Source organism: Coturnix japonica, chromosome 18 (assembly GCF_054131305.1).
Source record: "Coturnix japonica strain WE chromosome 18, WE-NBRP24, whole genome shotgun sequence".
NCBI lineage: Eukaryota > Metazoa > Chordata > Aves > Galliformes > Phasianidae > Coturnix > Coturnix japonica.
Window position 1 is genome coordinate 10,924,746 of NC_140680.1, and position 15,975 is coordinate 10,940,720.

General features: G+C 67.5%; 3 protein-coding genes across 8 annotated transcripts; 2 read left to right on the forward strand and 1 right to left on the reverse strand.

The window, feature by feature from the left end:
* Positions 1 to 1,438: 1,438 nt before the first annotated feature.
* On the forward strand, positions 1,439 to 4,087 carry LOC146757934 (uncharacterized). The gene is made up of 2 exons (XM_015876289.3): positions 1,439 to 2,471; positions 3,950 to 4,087. The coding sequence occupies exons 1-2, from the start codon at positions 1,497 to 1,499 to the stop codon at positions 3,959 to 3,961; spliced, it is 987 nt and encodes a 328-aa protein (XP_015731775.2). The 5' UTR covers positions 1,439 to 1,496; the 3' UTR covers positions 3,962 to 4,087.
* PRR7 (proline rich 7, synaptic) lies at positions 3,950 to 5,261 on the forward strand. Of its 4 annotated transcripts, XM_085519258.1 has the most exons (3): positions 4,079 to 4,225; positions 4,318 to 4,532; positions 4,626 to 5,261. In XM_085519258.1, the coding sequence occupies exons 2-3, from the start codon at positions 4,433 to 4,435 to the stop codon at positions 5,012 to 5,014; spliced, it is 489 nt and encodes a 162-aa protein (XP_085375384.1). In that variant the 5' UTR covers positions 4,079 to 4,225; positions 4,318 to 4,432; the 3' UTR covers positions 5,015 to 5,261. The 4 variants fall into 4 exon arrangements, with proteins under 4 accessions (XP_015731779.1, XP_015731776.1, XP_085375384.1 ...); XM_015876293.3 differs by having other exon boundaries at positions 3,950 to 4,532; XM_015876294.3 differs by having other exon boundaries at positions 4,318 to 5,261.
* A 141-nt stretch (positions 5,262 to 5,402) lies between these two features.
* Positions 5,403 to 15,278, reverse strand: DBN1 (drebrin 1). Of its 3 annotated transcripts, XM_015876284.3 has the most exons (15): positions 15,133 to 15,278; positions 11,376 to 11,431; positions 11,177 to 11,289; positions 10,938 to 11,012; positions 10,716 to 10,862; positions 10,550 to 10,627; positions 10,321 to 10,472; positions 10,171 to 10,234; positions 9,971 to 10,030; positions 9,765 to 9,879; positions 8,467 to 8,604; positions 7,709 to 7,837; positions 6,429 to 7,003; positions 6,237 to 6,339; positions 5,403 to 6,164 (listed from the first exon to the last, which is right to left on the reverse strand). In XM_015876284.3, exons 1-15 carry the CDS (start codon positions 15,216 to 15,218, stop codon positions 6,094 to 6,096), a joined length of 1,962 nt encoding a protein of 653 aa, XP_015731770.2. In that variant the 5' UTR covers positions 15,219 to 15,278; the 3' UTR covers positions 5,403 to 6,093. The 3 variants fall into 3 exon arrangements, with proteins under 3 accessions (XP_015731770.2, XP_015731771.2, XP_015731772.2); XM_015876285.3 differs by lacking the exon at positions 8,467 to 8,604; XM_015876286.3 differs by lacking the exons at positions 7,709 to 7,837; positions 8,467 to 8,604.
* Positions 15,279 to 15,975: the final 697 nt, after the last annotated feature.

Below are 15,975 nucleotides of genomic sequence, written 5' to 3' on the forward strand. Positions count from 1 at the left end.
CCTTTTGTGAAGTGTGAGATTTGCTGTGCCTGGTGCTGCTGGGTCGAGGGGGGGTGAGACAGAAGCGTGAGCAGCATCAGGTTTGTATTTTGGGTAGAGCTCTGCTTATGGTGGAGACTGCAGATGATCCTGTGGCTTCTGCAGGGCACTTTGGGTCATTGCAAAGGGCACAATGGGCACAAAACCTCACACCACTGGTTGTCTAAGTGTGTGCTGCCATCCCCTATGGAACGTGACCACAGGGCAGCCCGAGAGCTGACCCAAGTCAACCAAGTGCTGCTCCCTGTCCCCTTATATGTGAGGACAGCATCTCCAAGGTCTCCACACCCTGCAGGGCTACATCAGGGCTTGGGGGCAGCACGGCTGCCAGGAGGGGATGCAGGGGGACACCCTGAATGGGGCCATATGGGGTCGGTGGGCTGGGAGCCCAGTGCTGGGAGCGGGGCTGGTGGTGGCCTCGTGCACAGCACAGGGTGGCTGAGAGCAGCTGAGCAGGGATGAGAATAGCAAGTAGGGATCGGTAACTAGGGAACAGTTGCCATGGGAGCAGGCCGAGGAGGAGTTCTCACACTCGGAAGGGGCATCTTGGGGTAAAATCCAGGAAATTTGTGCAGCCTTGGAAAAAAAAAAAAAGGAAGGAATGGGGGGGGGGTGGGGGGAGCTGCACCCATGGGAAAGGCTGCTGCCGCCTGGCACTGCTGGACTGCAGCACACAGAGCCCTGGGGTCACAGTTTGATGGTGGGCACTGTGCTCTGCGGCAGGGCTGGGGCACTGAGCGACACACAGAGCCACAAACATCACACACGGTGCTTGGCTTTGACCAGCAGCAGCTCAGACCCAGTGACTGCGGGTCCCTCGCCCCCATCTACATGCCCACAGGTGGGAGCAGCGTGCAGTGCCCGTGCTGCTGCTGCACAGCCCCTGCATGGAAATGGCCCGACACAGCGAGGCCAGAGCCAAGGAACCGGACCCCGTGTGAGCCGGGGCCGGCGGGGGGCTGCGGGTACCCGGTGCCCGGAGCCGTGCGGCGGCGGAGGCAGCGCCGAGCACGATTTTCAGGGGTGAAGGATGCTCTCAGCTGTTGCCTCGGCAACGGCTCCTCCTCCAGCCCACCATGTGGCTCAGGGAGCGCTCCCCCGCCTGCCTTCCCCCCCCATCCCCCCCCCTCCGCCGCCGTGGGGAAGGCAGCTCCCGGCCCCGGGGCTGACGGGGCCGCGGGCCCGGCTCCCAGCGCGACACCGGCTCCCGGTGCGCACCGCCCGCCCTCGCCCCGTGCTGACGATGCCCGCCGTGTCCCGCGCCTTGTCCGTGACCGCGGGGACCCTCCCGGCCCCGCCGCCCCCCCCCGGCGCTGCCCTGCGCCCACCGAGCCGTGACAGCGAGGTGAGTGAGTGCGTGAGTGAGTGGGTGCCGGCCGCAGCGATGGGACCGCGGGGACGATGCGGGCACGGCCTGCAGCCCCGGCCCTCGGCCAGCACGGAGGAGGAGGAGGAGGATGATGAGGATGATGAGGATGATGAGGATGATGAGGATGATGTCCTTCCGGCCGGGCCGTGCTCACAACGCGCCCGGTGCGCGGCGCCCACGGGGAGGAAGCGGTGTCGGTGTGCCGGCCGTGCGGGCAGCCCCGCAGCGTGTCACCGCCTCGTGCTCGGCTCCGGGCAGCCGGGGGGCGCCGTGGCCTCGTGCTGCCGCCGCCGCGTCCCTGTGCTGTGCCCACGCTGCCGTGGAGCCACGCGGAACCGGGCAGTGCCCGCTGACAGCGGAGCGCTCGTGCCTCGGGGCGGCTGTGACAACGGCTGTGACGCGCCGTGGAACGGCTGCTACAGCCCCGGGGACAAAGGGCCACGGCGGGGGACGGCGCTCGGGTGCGGGGAGGGGGCGGGGGGGGGCGCGGAGCACTCGGCCCCCAGCGCCAAGTGTGAGCCCGGAGCCACGCGGGCACCATCCGCCCGACACAGGGGCCGCCATCGGTCACACGGCGGGGGGGATGGCCGGGGTCACTGCCCCTGTGCCGCCGCTGTCCTCGCGTGACCGTCACCGCGGGTGTGAGGGCGGGCTGGGCTGTCACCGCTCGGCACCCCGCCCCACGGCGACGGCACCGACACCGGACGGCACCGCGGGGCTCCCGGCACCGCCGGCGGGTTCCCCTCCGGGCACCGCGCTCCCGTCCGCGCGCCCCCTCCCGGCCCCGGTCATTCCCCGCCGGTGGCCGCGGGTCCCGGGGCGGAGGCGCGGGGGGCTCCGCCGGGTCCCTCCCCGAGCCGAGGGCGGAGCGGAGCGGCGGGGCGGGAGCCCGGGCGGGGCGGCGCGCGGCGGCGGCGGCGGCGCGGGAGCGCTCACCGGAGACAAAGGCAGCGCCGGGAGGCGGCGGCGGCGCCGCGCACCGGGCGCGCACCGGGACCTCCCGCTCCGCCGCCGCCGCCGCCGCCCTATGGAGCCGCAGCCTGAGCCACGTGCGCCGCCGCCGGTAACGGGAGCCGCGGAGGGAGCGGGCACGGCGCCCCCGCCTGTTGCGCGGCGGGGAGCGGAGCGGGGCCGGGGCGGGGGCGCGCGGGGCCGTCGGCACCGGGAAGCGGAGGAGGAGGGAAGCGCCCCCGCCCCGGCGGAAACGCGCGTTCCCGGTGGGTGGGGGAGGAGGAGGAGGAGGAGAACCAGAACCGACGGACGGGGCCGCCGCGCCCGGCACCGGCAGCGGGGAGGTCCCCGCCGGGTATCCCCATCACAGCCCCGCGGGCATCGCGCGGGGATGCACCGGGCACCAACCGGGCACCAGGGCCCAGGCCGGGGTCAAAGGGGGACGAGGCGGGTCTGGCCCGGTTCCCGCTGCCCGGCGCTCCGCTCCGCACCGAGGGAGCCGCGTGGGTGTCCCCGGCTCCCCCGGAGCGCCCCGCGCCGCCGCTCCCCGAACAGCCCCGGCCCCGACGTTCCCTCCTCCCCGCTGCATCCGCCCCCGCTCCCTCGCAGCTGCCATCTCTCGCCGTTCCCGGCCCTGTCTCCGCCGCTGTCGCTGCTCTTTGCAGCCGGGTCCAGCTGCGCCCGCACCGCGCTGCCCTCAGCCGGCAACGCCGCCTCGCGCTCCCCGAGGAAGGGGGGCTCTGTTCCCCCAAAGCGCAGCCTCTGCCCCCGCGGCAGAGCAGAGGAGCAGCCCCCGCCGCCCGGAACAGGGATGCCGTGTGCTTCCCCAGCCCCTTCGTTCCCCTTCCCTCCTTCCTTCCGCCATGGTTCGGCCCTCTGGCCGTGCTGCTCTGCCCGCTCCCCTCCAGCTCCCCTGCCCGCCGTGTCCCCGCTGTGGTCCCCTCACTGGTCACACTCTGCTCTGTGCCACCTGGGGACCCTTTGCTGTGCAGCGGCACGTGGCACCGCCGTACTCTCCCTGTCCTCGGCTGCTGCTCCGGCGCTCGCCACCTCTCCGCTCCCCCACTGTGTTTTCTCCCACACCGTGATAATAATAATCCTGACGGGTGCTTACGTGCCAGTCTGCCAGCACCCATGGGTGCTGCGTGCTGCCGTGTGCAGCCCCCCCTGGGCACAGCACTCAGCTGAAGGTGACCGAGCTGCCAGCCTACCTACAGTACTGACAGTCCCAATGCCACCTCTACCCAATGTCCCCAGTGCTGCCGTGTGCCCCCTGCAGCCACAAGGCCACCAACGGCTGCAGTGTGTGTGCTCCCATGTGCCACGTGCTGCAGCTGCTCCCTGGGTACCCCATGGCACCCTATGGGCACCTTACACAGCACTTGGCAGCCATATGTTTAGGGTGCAGCAGGCAGGAGGATGCCACGTGGCCTGGAGGGCATCGAGGGCACCTGTCTGCGGCTCCAGGTGCCCAGCCATGGCAGGGTGTACGCTGGGGAGATACGTAGGGGGTGTGTGGGGCCAGGCACGGCCACATGTGTGTAGTGAGTCACCATGGGAGCGCTCACGCTGGTGTCCATCTCATTGCAGGGCTTCCCCTGACCCTGTTGGTCCCGTCCCAGCAATGGGAAGTGGCTGGGCTGTGCGCCGTGCCATCCCTGTGTCCCCCTGCCTGACCCACGGCCCCATGGCGAGGACGGAGCCCTGACGGCGTGTGCCCACAGGAGGAGACGGCGCCGGGCACGGCATGGGGAGGCCATCGGCCGCCTTGAGCGCATCGGCCGTACCGCCACCCTGAGCACCCCGACCCCGACCCCGAGGGCAGGGAGAGGCGGGGGCCTCCCGCACGGACCGGCGGCGAAGATGGTGATGTCCCAGGGCACCTACACCTTCCTCACCTGCTTCGCCGGCTTCTGGCTCATCTGGGGGCTCATCGTGCTGCTGTGCTGCTTCTGCAGCTACCTGCGGCGGCGCGTCAAGCGGCAGCAGGAGGAGCGGCTGCGGGAGCAGAGCCTGCGAGCGCTGGAGCTGGAGCCGCTGCACTACGAGGGCTATGGGGGCAGCCCCCCCGGCATGGCCGTCCCCCACCGCCTGCGCCTGGAGCCCCACCACCACCACCACCACCACCACCACCCCCACATCCCACCCCCCCGGCCCTGGAGCTGCCGGCACGGTAAGGAGCGGCCGCGGAGCGCGCGTCCCCCCCAGTGGGGAGCACGGCGGTACGGGGGCCACGCTGACGCCGAGGGGGGGCTTTACCCGGCAGAGTCGGACCTGTCGAAGCCGCCGTGCTATGAAGAGGCGCTGCTGATGGCCGAGCCCCCCCCACCCTACAGCGAGGTGCTGATGGACACTCGTGGGCTCTATCGCAAGATCAATGCGCCCTTCCTGAGCCACGAGCGGCTGGAGAAGCAGGAGCAGCCCCCCAGCTACAAACCCCTCTTCCTGGACACCGGCTACGGCTCCGCGCTGCATCTGCCCCGCTCGGCCAGCCCCGGCCCGGCCTGCCCGGACCTCTACCTGCAGGCAGAGTGCTCCCCACGCATGTTCCCCAGCTGGACGGACTCGGAGCTCAGCAGCAGGGACACCTTCGAGCCGGGGCCGTGGCACCTCCCAGTCTCCATGCCCCTGTTCGGCAGGACTACGGCTGTGTAAGGGAGGGGCCGCAGCCACCCAAGGGTGCCCCTCCGACACGAGGGCGCTCAGCTGCCCTCCCTGGGTACCCCATCCCCGGCGCGGGCCATCGCCGCCAGCGCGGAAGGGGCTGGTTCCCCCTCTCGCCCCCACCTGTCATCCCCTGCTGGCACCCCCGCGGCCGGGGGGGGCTCGGAGCCGGGCTCAGACTCTGCTCTGTTTCTTATTTTGTTTGTTACAGTTTGAGAATAAAAGTTTGTGGATCCGGCTCGCCTCGGATCCATCGCCACGCAGGGCAAAGGGACCCCCAGCATCCACACCAACCCCCCCCACATTCACAACAACCCCCACACACACCCGCACCTCTCCCCCTCCCCTTACACCCCCCCCATCAGACAGCAGCCCCCGCGGGAGTCGCTTTATTTATTAACATACATCAGCACGCCGCCGTTACAGAACTTGTGCTTTCCAAAAAACAGTTATACCGTATGAAGGGGGGGGGTTGAGGGGGGGGGGGACAAGCGAGGGGCAAAGCAGGGAGAGGGAAATGGGGACGGGGCGAGCCCTGCGCTGGGGGGGTCCTGGTGAGGAGGGCATCCCCGCAACCTTGCAGTGCTTTGGGGTGGGGGCACCACCGGCCACAGCCTCGCCTCGGTAGGGTCACTTTATTGCCATATTCATTTATTATTATTATTATTATTATTATTATTATTCTTTTTTTTCTTTTTTTCCTTTTTTTTTTTTTTTAACTCGTGCAAAGTACTGGGGAGGGGGGAGGGGGACAAAAAGAATGGGGCCCCCATCCCACAGCTGGGCACCACGGGGGTCTCATGTATCCCCCCCCAGAACGGGGGGCTGGGGTGGGGAGGGGCCTACAAGGGGTTCACAGGGCCAGAGGGGGGGGAGAGGGGAGGGGGAGGGCTGACACGGCTCCTACCGACAACTTATAAAAGAGAAAGAGACGGGGGGGCTGAAAAAGGCACCCCGGGGTGCTGCGGGGCGGCCCCCCCGGCTCCATCCTGCGGGGCCCCAGCAGGGAGGGGTCCCCAGCCATGGCCGCTCGCACCCCGCGCCGGCAGGGCCTCCATGCTGCGCTGGGCCTACAGGTCGCCCCCAAAGCTCTCCTCCTCCTCGGGCAGCGGGTCGGTGTCCCAGCACGTGATGTCAATCTCTATGGGGATGGGGTTAGGGGGCACCTCGCGGACTGGACCCCCCCACACCCGTTCCTGCCGCGCGCACTCACCTGGCGGCTTGTTGTAGAAGATGGGCTGCGGGGCTTTGGCCGAGGGCTCCTCGGGCGGCGGGGCCTCCTCCTCCTGGGACTGGCTGAAGTAGCCCTCGCTGGCCTGCGGGATTTGGGTGCCGCCATTTGCAGGCGCTGTGCCCTCACCCCCACCCCGCTGTGCCGTGACCCCGCAGCCCCCATGGTGCTCACCTGCTCGCCACGGCCCGCAGTGCCGTCCTTGGGGCCCATCTCCCCGTTGGTGATGGGGGGCACCTCGTGGCCTTCCTGGTAGCCCTCCTGGTAGCCCAGCTCTGTGGGATGGGGCCCACCCGCCGTGGCCTCCTCCTCCTCCTCCTCCTCTTCTACCACCTCCCCATGCTGCTCTGTATCACAGAAGGTGGCGGGGGGCTCGGGCAGCTCGTCCAGGCCCAGCAGCGTGCCTTCCTCGGGGGGAGCCGGGGGTCCCGCAGGGGTGTCGGGCAGGGGCCAGGTGCTGGTGGCAGCGGGGGCTGCGCCATCACTCTGCCACAGCTCGATGAGGGGCTCGGCCACAGCGGGTGTCTCCGCAGGCTGGGGGTCGGGCACAGCGGGTGCTGGGGATGGCTCCGAGGGTTCCAGGGCCACCAGGTCCCCCAGCACGTCAGCCCCTGCTGTCCATGCCAGCCTGGGGTTGGGGTCGGGCTCGTCTCCCGGCGGCTCTGCAGCTTTGTCCTCAGGCCCAGGGAAGGGCCAGTGCTGCTCGGTCACCGCCGGCTCTGCCACCTGGGTGCTGGGGCTGGGGGAGTCTGCAATGGGGGGCACAGCGGTCAGAGCCCACCATAAGGATGGCTGAGGACTGAGGGGCAGATGGGGGGAGCTTTGGGCTGGGAGATGATGGTGAAGGGCAGGTGGGATGGGTGGGCGGTAATGGTGTTCTCTGGAGAGGCAGTAGGACATGGTGGGGGTGAGAGGAGCACTGGGGAGGCAGGGGAGAGGGCTGGGAGCTGGGGGGCAAAGGGAGGAAAAGGGGCGGAAGTGCAGAATGGAAATCAGGGATGCACCAGGGGAAACAAAGGAGACAAAAATTGCAACAGAAGGTGCAGCAGGACAGATGTGTTCCCTGGGATGCAGTGGATGAAGGAAAGGATGCACCGGGGAATGCGGCACATCCAGCAGAGACGCATTGGGAACATGGCAGCCATGGTGGGGGATGCACTGGTGTGACACGGCGCAGACAATGGGGAGTGCACCGTCGGCTGCACCAGAGACAGCAAGGAATGCAGCAATATATGAAGGGAATGCACCAGTGGTGGTGGGGATGCAACAGCAGGGAGCAGCGGATGCGGCGCAGATGCAACACGGACGGCGGGAATGCAACAGAGACGCATGAGATGCACCGGGCGATACGGCGAGGATGCACTGAGAGCTGCAAAGGGGACCCTGGGATGCAGCAGCAGGGGATGCAGGTTTATGAGGGGGGATGCAGCAGGCAGCGCCAGCCCCTCGCCCACCTTTGGGCGTTGCCGGCGTCTCTTCGGCCGTGGCGCGGGCGCGCTGCTCGCCCAGCGGCGTGGAGGCCGGGCTGGACTCGCAGGGGCTGCAGCCCATTGCCGAAACCTTTCGGTAGTCGGACTGGCTGCCTGCAGACAACGGAGACACGGCTTGGGGGGAAACGCCTGCACTGAGGGGTGAACACCTGAACGGGGAGGGAGCAGCAACCCAGAGCCCCACAGCACTCTGCCCAAAAGCTGTGAGACGCACGTTGCAACGCAGCCATCCCCCCCAGTTCGAGTCCCATCCTTGAGCAGGAGGTAGGCCTGGTGCAGCAAGCCCTGTACCCCTCTGGGCAGCCCCACAAGCTGCAGTCCCCAGCCCTGCTTTGGCACACGCTGCCCATACACTGCCCCACTGAACCCTGGCACAGCCTCAGCTCTCTGCAGGCACCACACGGTGCCCACTTTCTCTAGCTGGAGGGTCACGGCACCACGTGCCTCCTCCTGCCCCATGGGCACAGCTCCACACGGTCCTGGACACAGCCTCATCCATCCCTCGCTGCCCCGCAGGAGCAGCATCACATCCCTGGGCACGGCTCTGCCCTGTCCCCATTTGACTCCTGATGCATCGCAGGGCACAGGAGCTGCCCCTTGGCCCCCTGTGCTTGGCTGTTGATCCCACGGCTCTGTCCTTGCACCCTGGTCCCACAAGCAGCAGAGCTGGGGAGGGGTGCAGGGCCAAGGGGCTGCGTGCCCAGAGGCTCCCAGCTACCTACATGGGAAGAAAGAGGAGAGATTTGGGGTGCGGTGGCAGGTGATATAGGGGAAGGGGGTCCGCGGGGGGGAGGAGGAGGAGGAGGAGGAAGAAGGCGGCCCACTGTCAGCTGTCTTTATGAAAGGACAGTGCAGACGACCTGCCAAGAGAAAGACAGACAGACGGACGGAGAGAGAGAGAGCAAAGAGATGGGTCAGTCCCTGCTCAGAGTGGCCATGGCGGGGCCGGGACACCGAGGCACCGGGATGGGGAAGACGGCAGGGAGGCAGCACTGACAGCACTGACAGCAGGACGGCAGGACAGCAGGACGGCAGGACAGCAGGACAGCAGGACAGAAGGACGGCGGGACGGGAGGCAGCACCAAGGCCGGGTGGGCAAAGGGGCCAGGACACAACCTCGGGGCCATCTGTCTGCTCAGGCACAGCGCATCCCTACAGCAGGAACCCACAGCACAGCCCACAGCAAAACGCACAGTGCTGCCCCAAGGCACAGCTCCACAGTGTTGCTCCAAGACATGACCCCACAGCACTGCCTCACAGCGAGAACACTCAGCACAGCTCCCCCCAGCACAGCCCCCAGCACAGCCCCCAGCACAGCCCACAGCGTGATCCACAGCACAGCCCCACAGCGTGTCCCCATGGCAGAGGCACCCACCAGAACAGCCAGCACCCAGAGCTGCAAGCAGAGCCCCAGGGCTGCACCCTGCACTGTGGGGCAGCCCAGCACCCCCTGCCAGCCACCCCACCTATAGTCTGCAGAGAGTCCTGCTGCCAGGGCCAGCAGGTACCACCAGACCCAGAATGGGCATCCTGCCCTGCTGCGTACAAGCAATGGGGACCCTTGGGCACGTACACTGTGGGATACACAATGTGTGCCACATGCATCCAGCCAGGGGCACACCACATCAGCCCCACTGCAGTCGTCCAGCCTCAGCCCCACCTCTGCCCCTTTTCAGCTGTCGAAGCTTCTTTCCCAAGCCAGCACCCAGTCCCCAAGATGCCACCACAGCTGAACCATGCTGCCAGCAGGTGCAAAGGGCACCCAGCCATGAGCAGTTTGAGTTCCCCCATTGCAGGACCCCTTCTTTGCAGACACAGCCCCGTCCCAGTGGCAGCAGGTGCCCATCTGAGGAGCTGTGGCAGTGGTGGTGCCGAGCAGAATGACAGCAGTCCTCCCAGTACCCAGAACCACAGCAAAAGTGGCAGCAGAGGACACCCACCCCTCTGTGGATGAGCTGCGAGTGCCCCGGTGGCAATGTACTCGTGTACTGAACCCCCCCTGTGCTCCTCAGCCCCTCACCTGTCCTATGGCTACCCGGCGAGATGGCGTCGCTGCTGCCCGATGCCACCCGCTCCTGCTGCTTGAAGAACTCCCGGGGGTTGTCGGGTCGCTGGGCAATGATGGCAGCAGCCTCCTGCAGGGAGGAGCAAGGCTGGGACCCCCAGCCCAGGCAGCAGGGGGCTGCCCCACACCAGGTCCCAGACAGCTCTGGGTGCTGAGCTCACCTCCACCTCTGACTCTGATTTCCGGAGCTGCTGCCTGTCGTCCTCCTCTTGCTGCTCCCCCTGCAAAGATACGGCACCATCACCCCGACACCATCACCCCGACACCATCACCCCGACACCATCACCCCTGACACCATCACCCCAACACCATCACCCCTGACACCACCACCACCCAGTTCCCAGCTCCTCGCGGCACTTACAAAGATGGACTGCTCCTTCAGGCGCTGCCGGGCCTCCTCCGCCTCCATGCTCTGCTGCTTCCTCCTGCAATGGGGCCAGGAGCAGAGCTGAGCGTGGTTCCCTCCACCCCCCAGCACCGCTGACCCCCACACCCCCAGCTGGCCCCATGCCTGTGCTCCTCGATCTGCTCCTCGCGCTCCCGGTAGCGCCTCTCGCGCTCCTCCTGCTCCAGCCTCTCCTGCTCCATGCGCTCCTGCTCAAACCGCAGCCGCGCATCCAGCGCCTTTTTCCTCTCCTCCTCCTTGCGCAGCTCCTCCTCTTTCTGCAGGGATGGGACGTGGGGTCACAACCCATCCCATGGAACACCCCGTGCCCTCCGCCCATCCCTCGCCGTCCCACCTTGGCTTGTTCCCAGAACTGCTCCCGGTTGAGCCGCTTCATCTCCACGGTGGCATCAGTTTTCTGGTAGGTCGTGCCCTGAGATGGAGCAGAGTCAGAGGGTGTCAAGGACAGGGCTGGGGTCAGTGCAGGGGATACCCTGACCACATGGACGTGGGGACGTTACCACGGGCTCGGCATTCTCATCCTCACGCAGCCTCAGGCGGTGCAGCACGGGGCTGGAGACACGCGCCAGCCCATTGGAGAGCCGCTGCCCGATGGCCCCTGGGTCAATGTCCTCCACGCTGCTGGCATTGACAATAACATCCACACCCTGGGGGAGGTGGGGGCAAAACTCATCAGAGACCCCCCCCCAGCAGGCCCAGTCCCCATCCCCGACATCACCCACCTGGAAGAACTCAGCGATCTTGGCCACGTGGCTGGCACAGGCACACTTACGGGCGTCGGGCACATCTTCACCCACCTGCATCATCCAGGGGGGTGCTGAGCCAGGGGGGGGTCAGTGTGCCCCCCACCACCCCGCTGACAACCTGCACCCCCCGTGGTCACTCTTTTGTGCCTTTCTGCAGTGGCCCTGATTCAGGACCCCGTGTTCAGCAGGAGGTGTCCCCACGCTGCCCAACTCACCCAATTGACGAGGACATATTTGGGGAGCACGGCCTGGGGCTCCTTGACGCTGCAGAAGCCGTACATCACCTTCTGGATCTCAAAGTGCCCAGAGAGCTCCAGCAGACCCCCTCCTGGCACAGTGCACAGCACTCTCAGCACACGGCAGCCCTGTACCAGGAGCCCTGGCTGAAATGGGGGTTGGGTGACATGACCTTACCTCCTGATGCTGCCAGCTTCAGGTCATCGGAGCCATCCTCATATGTGTAGAGGGCCCTGGGGGGGTACAGGGGGTAAGAATGGCTCTGCACAGCATGAGGCAGCCTCCCCACCTCCCCTTCTGCTGCTGACACTGAGCCCAAGCCAGGGTCTGGGGACCAGTGGCAGTGCCAAAGGTCCCTTAATCCACCATCACACAAAGGATCCAGCACAGATTCCATAGCACAGGGCAGCTCTCCTGCACACAGAATATGGGGCAGGGCACTCCACCGCACAGCTCACAGCTATGGAGCGAGGCCCCAAGGACAGGCACAGAAGGGTCACTCGGCACAAGGACCGTCTGGGTGCTGCTGCACTCATCCCACATGACGCAGTGCTCCCAGCTGCCCATACACCCATCCCTGTCCTGCAGTCCCATGGGGTCAGCTGGCTTTGGGGACAGCCTGCATGGGGCCGCTCACGTTCCTGGCTGCGTGAGCCACTGGCCCGCCAGGCACCAGGCTGGGGGAGGACGCCAGAGCTCCAGCGGCAGCAAATCAATGTGCCGCCGGGGTGTGCTGGGGCCGTCATGGAGACTGTTCCTTGGAAACCATTCCCCGCGGCTGGGAAAACCCTCTCGCACCCCCGCTGTGCCCCAATGAGCCCACCCGGGGCTCCACGGGACCCCCTGCAAGTCCCCAAGTGTGGGCAGGCAGCAACGTGGGGGGAGAACGCCGTGCCCTGAATCGGTCCAGGGCGGGTGGGCGAGGGGATGGTTGTTGCTAGGCAACCAGCATCCTCTATCTCCATGGCAACCCCCCATCCCAGCTGGGATGCAGCTCGCCCCGATGACGAGGTGATTAGTGGAGGGGAGCGGGGGAGGCAGGCAGGCAGCGGGGACCTGGCGGGCGCCCAAACCCACCACCGTCACGCGCTGTGCCCAGGGAGCCGGGGCCAACCGTGCCGGACTCCCCCCCCCACCCCCTCCCAGATTATCGTTTTGCTGGGTGGGCGGCTCTGCCGATCGGCAGCAACACAGAGCCAAAATCCCTGCGGTGCTGGGGAGGGAGGAGCCCACCCGAGTTGGTGGCTTCCAAGAAGGGGATAGGGAGCGAGGATGGGAGATGGGGAGTGAGGATGGGAAGTGGAAGTGGCGAAGGAAAGCAGGGATGGGAGCAGGAATGGAAAGCGGGTGCCCCCCATGGGCAGAGCCCCGCACCAGAGCCACACAGCTCCATCCTGGGCCTCGGCTGCCTCCTTCCAGCTGAGAAATAAAAGGAATTTAAGGCCTTGCCTAACAAAGAGGGGGAAACAAGGCTCCCTCCGCCCTGCAGCACCCGTAGCCCCCAGTCTCCCCCCAGCCCTGCTCTCGCAGTGAGCTACAGATAATTGCACCAACAAGATTGACTTTAATCCGCACATCCAAATCCCGCTAATCGGCCGCCTGAGCCGGCGCAGCTCCCAGGCTGGAGGCAGCAGGGAGGCTTCACAGCGCTGAAAAAGGCAGCTTTTCCAGCCCTGGCCCTGCTCTGTTCCCCCAGGGACAGGGCTGCAATGTGGGGGGCTGCAGGCAGGACCGTGGGGTTCTTAAGGCAGAGTGAACAGGATGCAAAAGTAGGGCACAGCCAAGGCATAACAGCCAGAGCACCCGCTGCCTGCTGCCCACCCCCTCATCCCCCTGTGTAGGGCAGCACCCTGAGCACAGCGCTGCTGCTGGCACCCAGAGGTGCTCCTGCAGCTCAGCACTGCAGGTTCTGCCCTCAGAACAGCCTGTTCCAGCACTAGGAGGGACAGTTCCAGTGTTCCCAGCCCCGCACACAGCCCAGAGCATCACCATGAGCAGGGACCAACAGCACCACGACCCCATGGACCATCTCCTTCCATGCTTCCATCCCCCCATGCAGCTTCCCCAGCATCGGAGCTTTGAGATCACCCATGGGTGACACAGGGACAGGCAGGGAGCAGGGGATGCTTGTGACCTGAATCTCCCCATCACTGACAAGGGGGCAGAGCCCACTGCCCTTCTGCAGCCTCCATTGCTCTGTGCCAGACCACAGCGGTTCTCCCGCAGCCGTCTGCCCCCCATGCAGGGTCAGGAACGGGGGGGTGCCCTATTCTGCCTGCCCCAACCCGGGCACATGTGTTTCCAATGTGGCTGCGAGCTCTAGGGAGTCGGCGTGCTCAGAAAGCAGCACCAAATTCCTTTCCTATCGAGTAATGGGCCCCAGCAGCCTCCGCGAGGCTGGGGAGGGGGAGGGGAGCCTCGGACCCTCCAGGACTGGGCTGGGGCGGGGGAAATCCCAGACTAAACATCCCGTGGCCACGGGGATCCCGGCATCCCCCGAGCCAGCTTAGAGCCGCACAGCGCAGTGTCCTCAGAGCCCCGGCTCGCCCTGCCCAGCTCCAACATTTGGGGACAGTCCCCCAGCCACGATGGTCCCCCAGCACCGCTCCCCATCCTGCACCGAAGATGGGCACCAGGCCTTGCAGTGGAGATGCTGCTCCTGCTGGCGCTGGGCACCACAGATGATGGAGGACTGGAGGAGATGGGGAGCACGGGGCTCAGACACAACAAAGGAGCTGTGGGGCTCAATATTGGAAGAGGGGTGGCCCACTCCCAGCGCTTGCCTTCCAGGGAATTGATTCTGCTGCTCTCAGCAGCTTTGGCAGGGAACGATCCTTTGCAGCAGATGCTGGGAAGCCAGATGTACCCGGGGCTGACAGCTGCCTCCTGGCCACCAACACGCACCGCACTCACCCACCGTGCCACCAGCAGGGCTGGAGGGACCCAGAGAGTGGGACTGGTGGGGGGGGGGCCATGCTCAGGCCCAACCAGCGGACACCCAGCAGGAGAGCAGCACGCAGCCTGGCAGGAGCTCAGCACGCATGGCACGCACCAGTCCCAGCTTCTGGGGTGCGCACAGCACCCCCACGCGACCACCCAGGGGACAAGGGCAGGGGGTCCCAGAGGGCAGCTGGGGCTGGGGGCGGCAGCGATGGAGCTGCGGTGGGATTTGCTCCCTTATCAAAGCTGCATTGTAGCCTGGAACCACCAGGCCCCCAGCACAGGGTGCCAGAGGGATCAGGGTGCAGGTGGAGCACCCCAGAGTGTCCCCACCCCCTGCTCCGCTCACCGCATCCCAGCCCCGGGGCACCCCGCACGGCCCTCCCGGGGACCGGGTACCCAGCGCTCCCCCCGGGGCTGCGGGAACCGGGAGCAGCGGGGACGCCGGTTCCCTCACAGCTGCGGGCCTGGCTCCGCCGAGACCGGGCTAAGGGCTCCCCGTCCCCGCTAACCCAGCCCCGGTTCCAGACAATGGCAAAACTCCACCGCATCCCAGTACCGGGCCCAGCACCGAGGGTCCCCCAGGCCCTCCCCACCCGCCGCTCCCCACGCGCGGTGCCGCCAGCAGAAAGGAGACGGGGCTCGGAGCGGGGCTCCCGGTGCCCCCACGTGCCGCCCGGCGCAGACAAAGCGGGGCCGCGCCCCGGCCCAGCGCGATGCGGTGCGGTGCGGTGCGGCGGGCAGGTGCGGGCACCGGGGGCGTTGGGCCGGGCACACCCCCTCCGCCGTCCCGCCGGCCCCGCCCGCCTTTGTGTGCCGGGGCTCCGGGCCCGGTGCAGGTGGCGGGGGGCGGCGGGGCGGCACGGAGGGCGCAGCGCGGGGCGCGGTCCCGGTGTTGGCGGCTGCGTCGCGCTCGGTGCACCGGGCGGCTCCGCGCACAAAGGGCCCCGGGCGGCGGGGACAAAGGGGCGGCGGCGGCGACGGGCGCGCTCACCAGTCGGTGGGGCTGTCCTCGCCGATCACGTCCTGGTAGGAGGCGAGCAGCTCCAGGCGGTGCGCCGCGAAGCCGACGCCAGCCATGGCGGGGCCGGGATGCTGCCGGGGGACCGGAGGGACCGGCCGCCTGCCCGCCTCCGAGACACTGCCGCAGCGGCCGGGCGGAGGGGCGAGCGGCGGGGAGGCTCCGCCCGCCGCCGCGCCCGGTCCTAGCGCCGCGAACGGCGGGCCCCCCCTCCGCCCCGGCCCCCGCCCCGGCCCCCGCCCCCGCCCCGGCCCCCGCCGCTCCCCCGGGGCGACCCCTGGGGCACCCACCCCCACCGGCACCCGCCGAGGGGCCGAGCTCCTGGAGCGGAGCGCTGAGCTCGACCCGAGGAGCCGCTCTGCACCCCCGGCTCCAAATCCCGGCTGCGAACCCTCTGGGCACCCCGAATCCCGCGGATGCGCCCTCGGTCCCGCTCTGCCCCGGGATCCCCGTGATCTCAACTTCCCCCACCCCGTGCACCCCCGGCCCTGGAGCTTTCTCCTCCGAAGACCCCACACTGTCCTCTCTGCCCCGTTGTGCCCTCAGTGCTCCAGGCCCAGCCTTTGGGGTTGCCAATGGGATGAAGGGCTCCCCTCCATCCCCGCTGCTGTCAGATGTGTCCCTCTGCTCCCAACCCACCCCGGGCCCTTCCAGCCCTCGACGCGGGACATCATCTCCCCCAGGTTGTGCCTCTGCATGAACCCATAAAGTTCTTTCCAAGCTGCCCCCGTCTTTGGTTCCGAGGTGCAGCCGTCTCCATTTGCTCCCACACGGGTCAGCACCCTCCTGCGAGGGACAGACACGGCGTCACCCTGC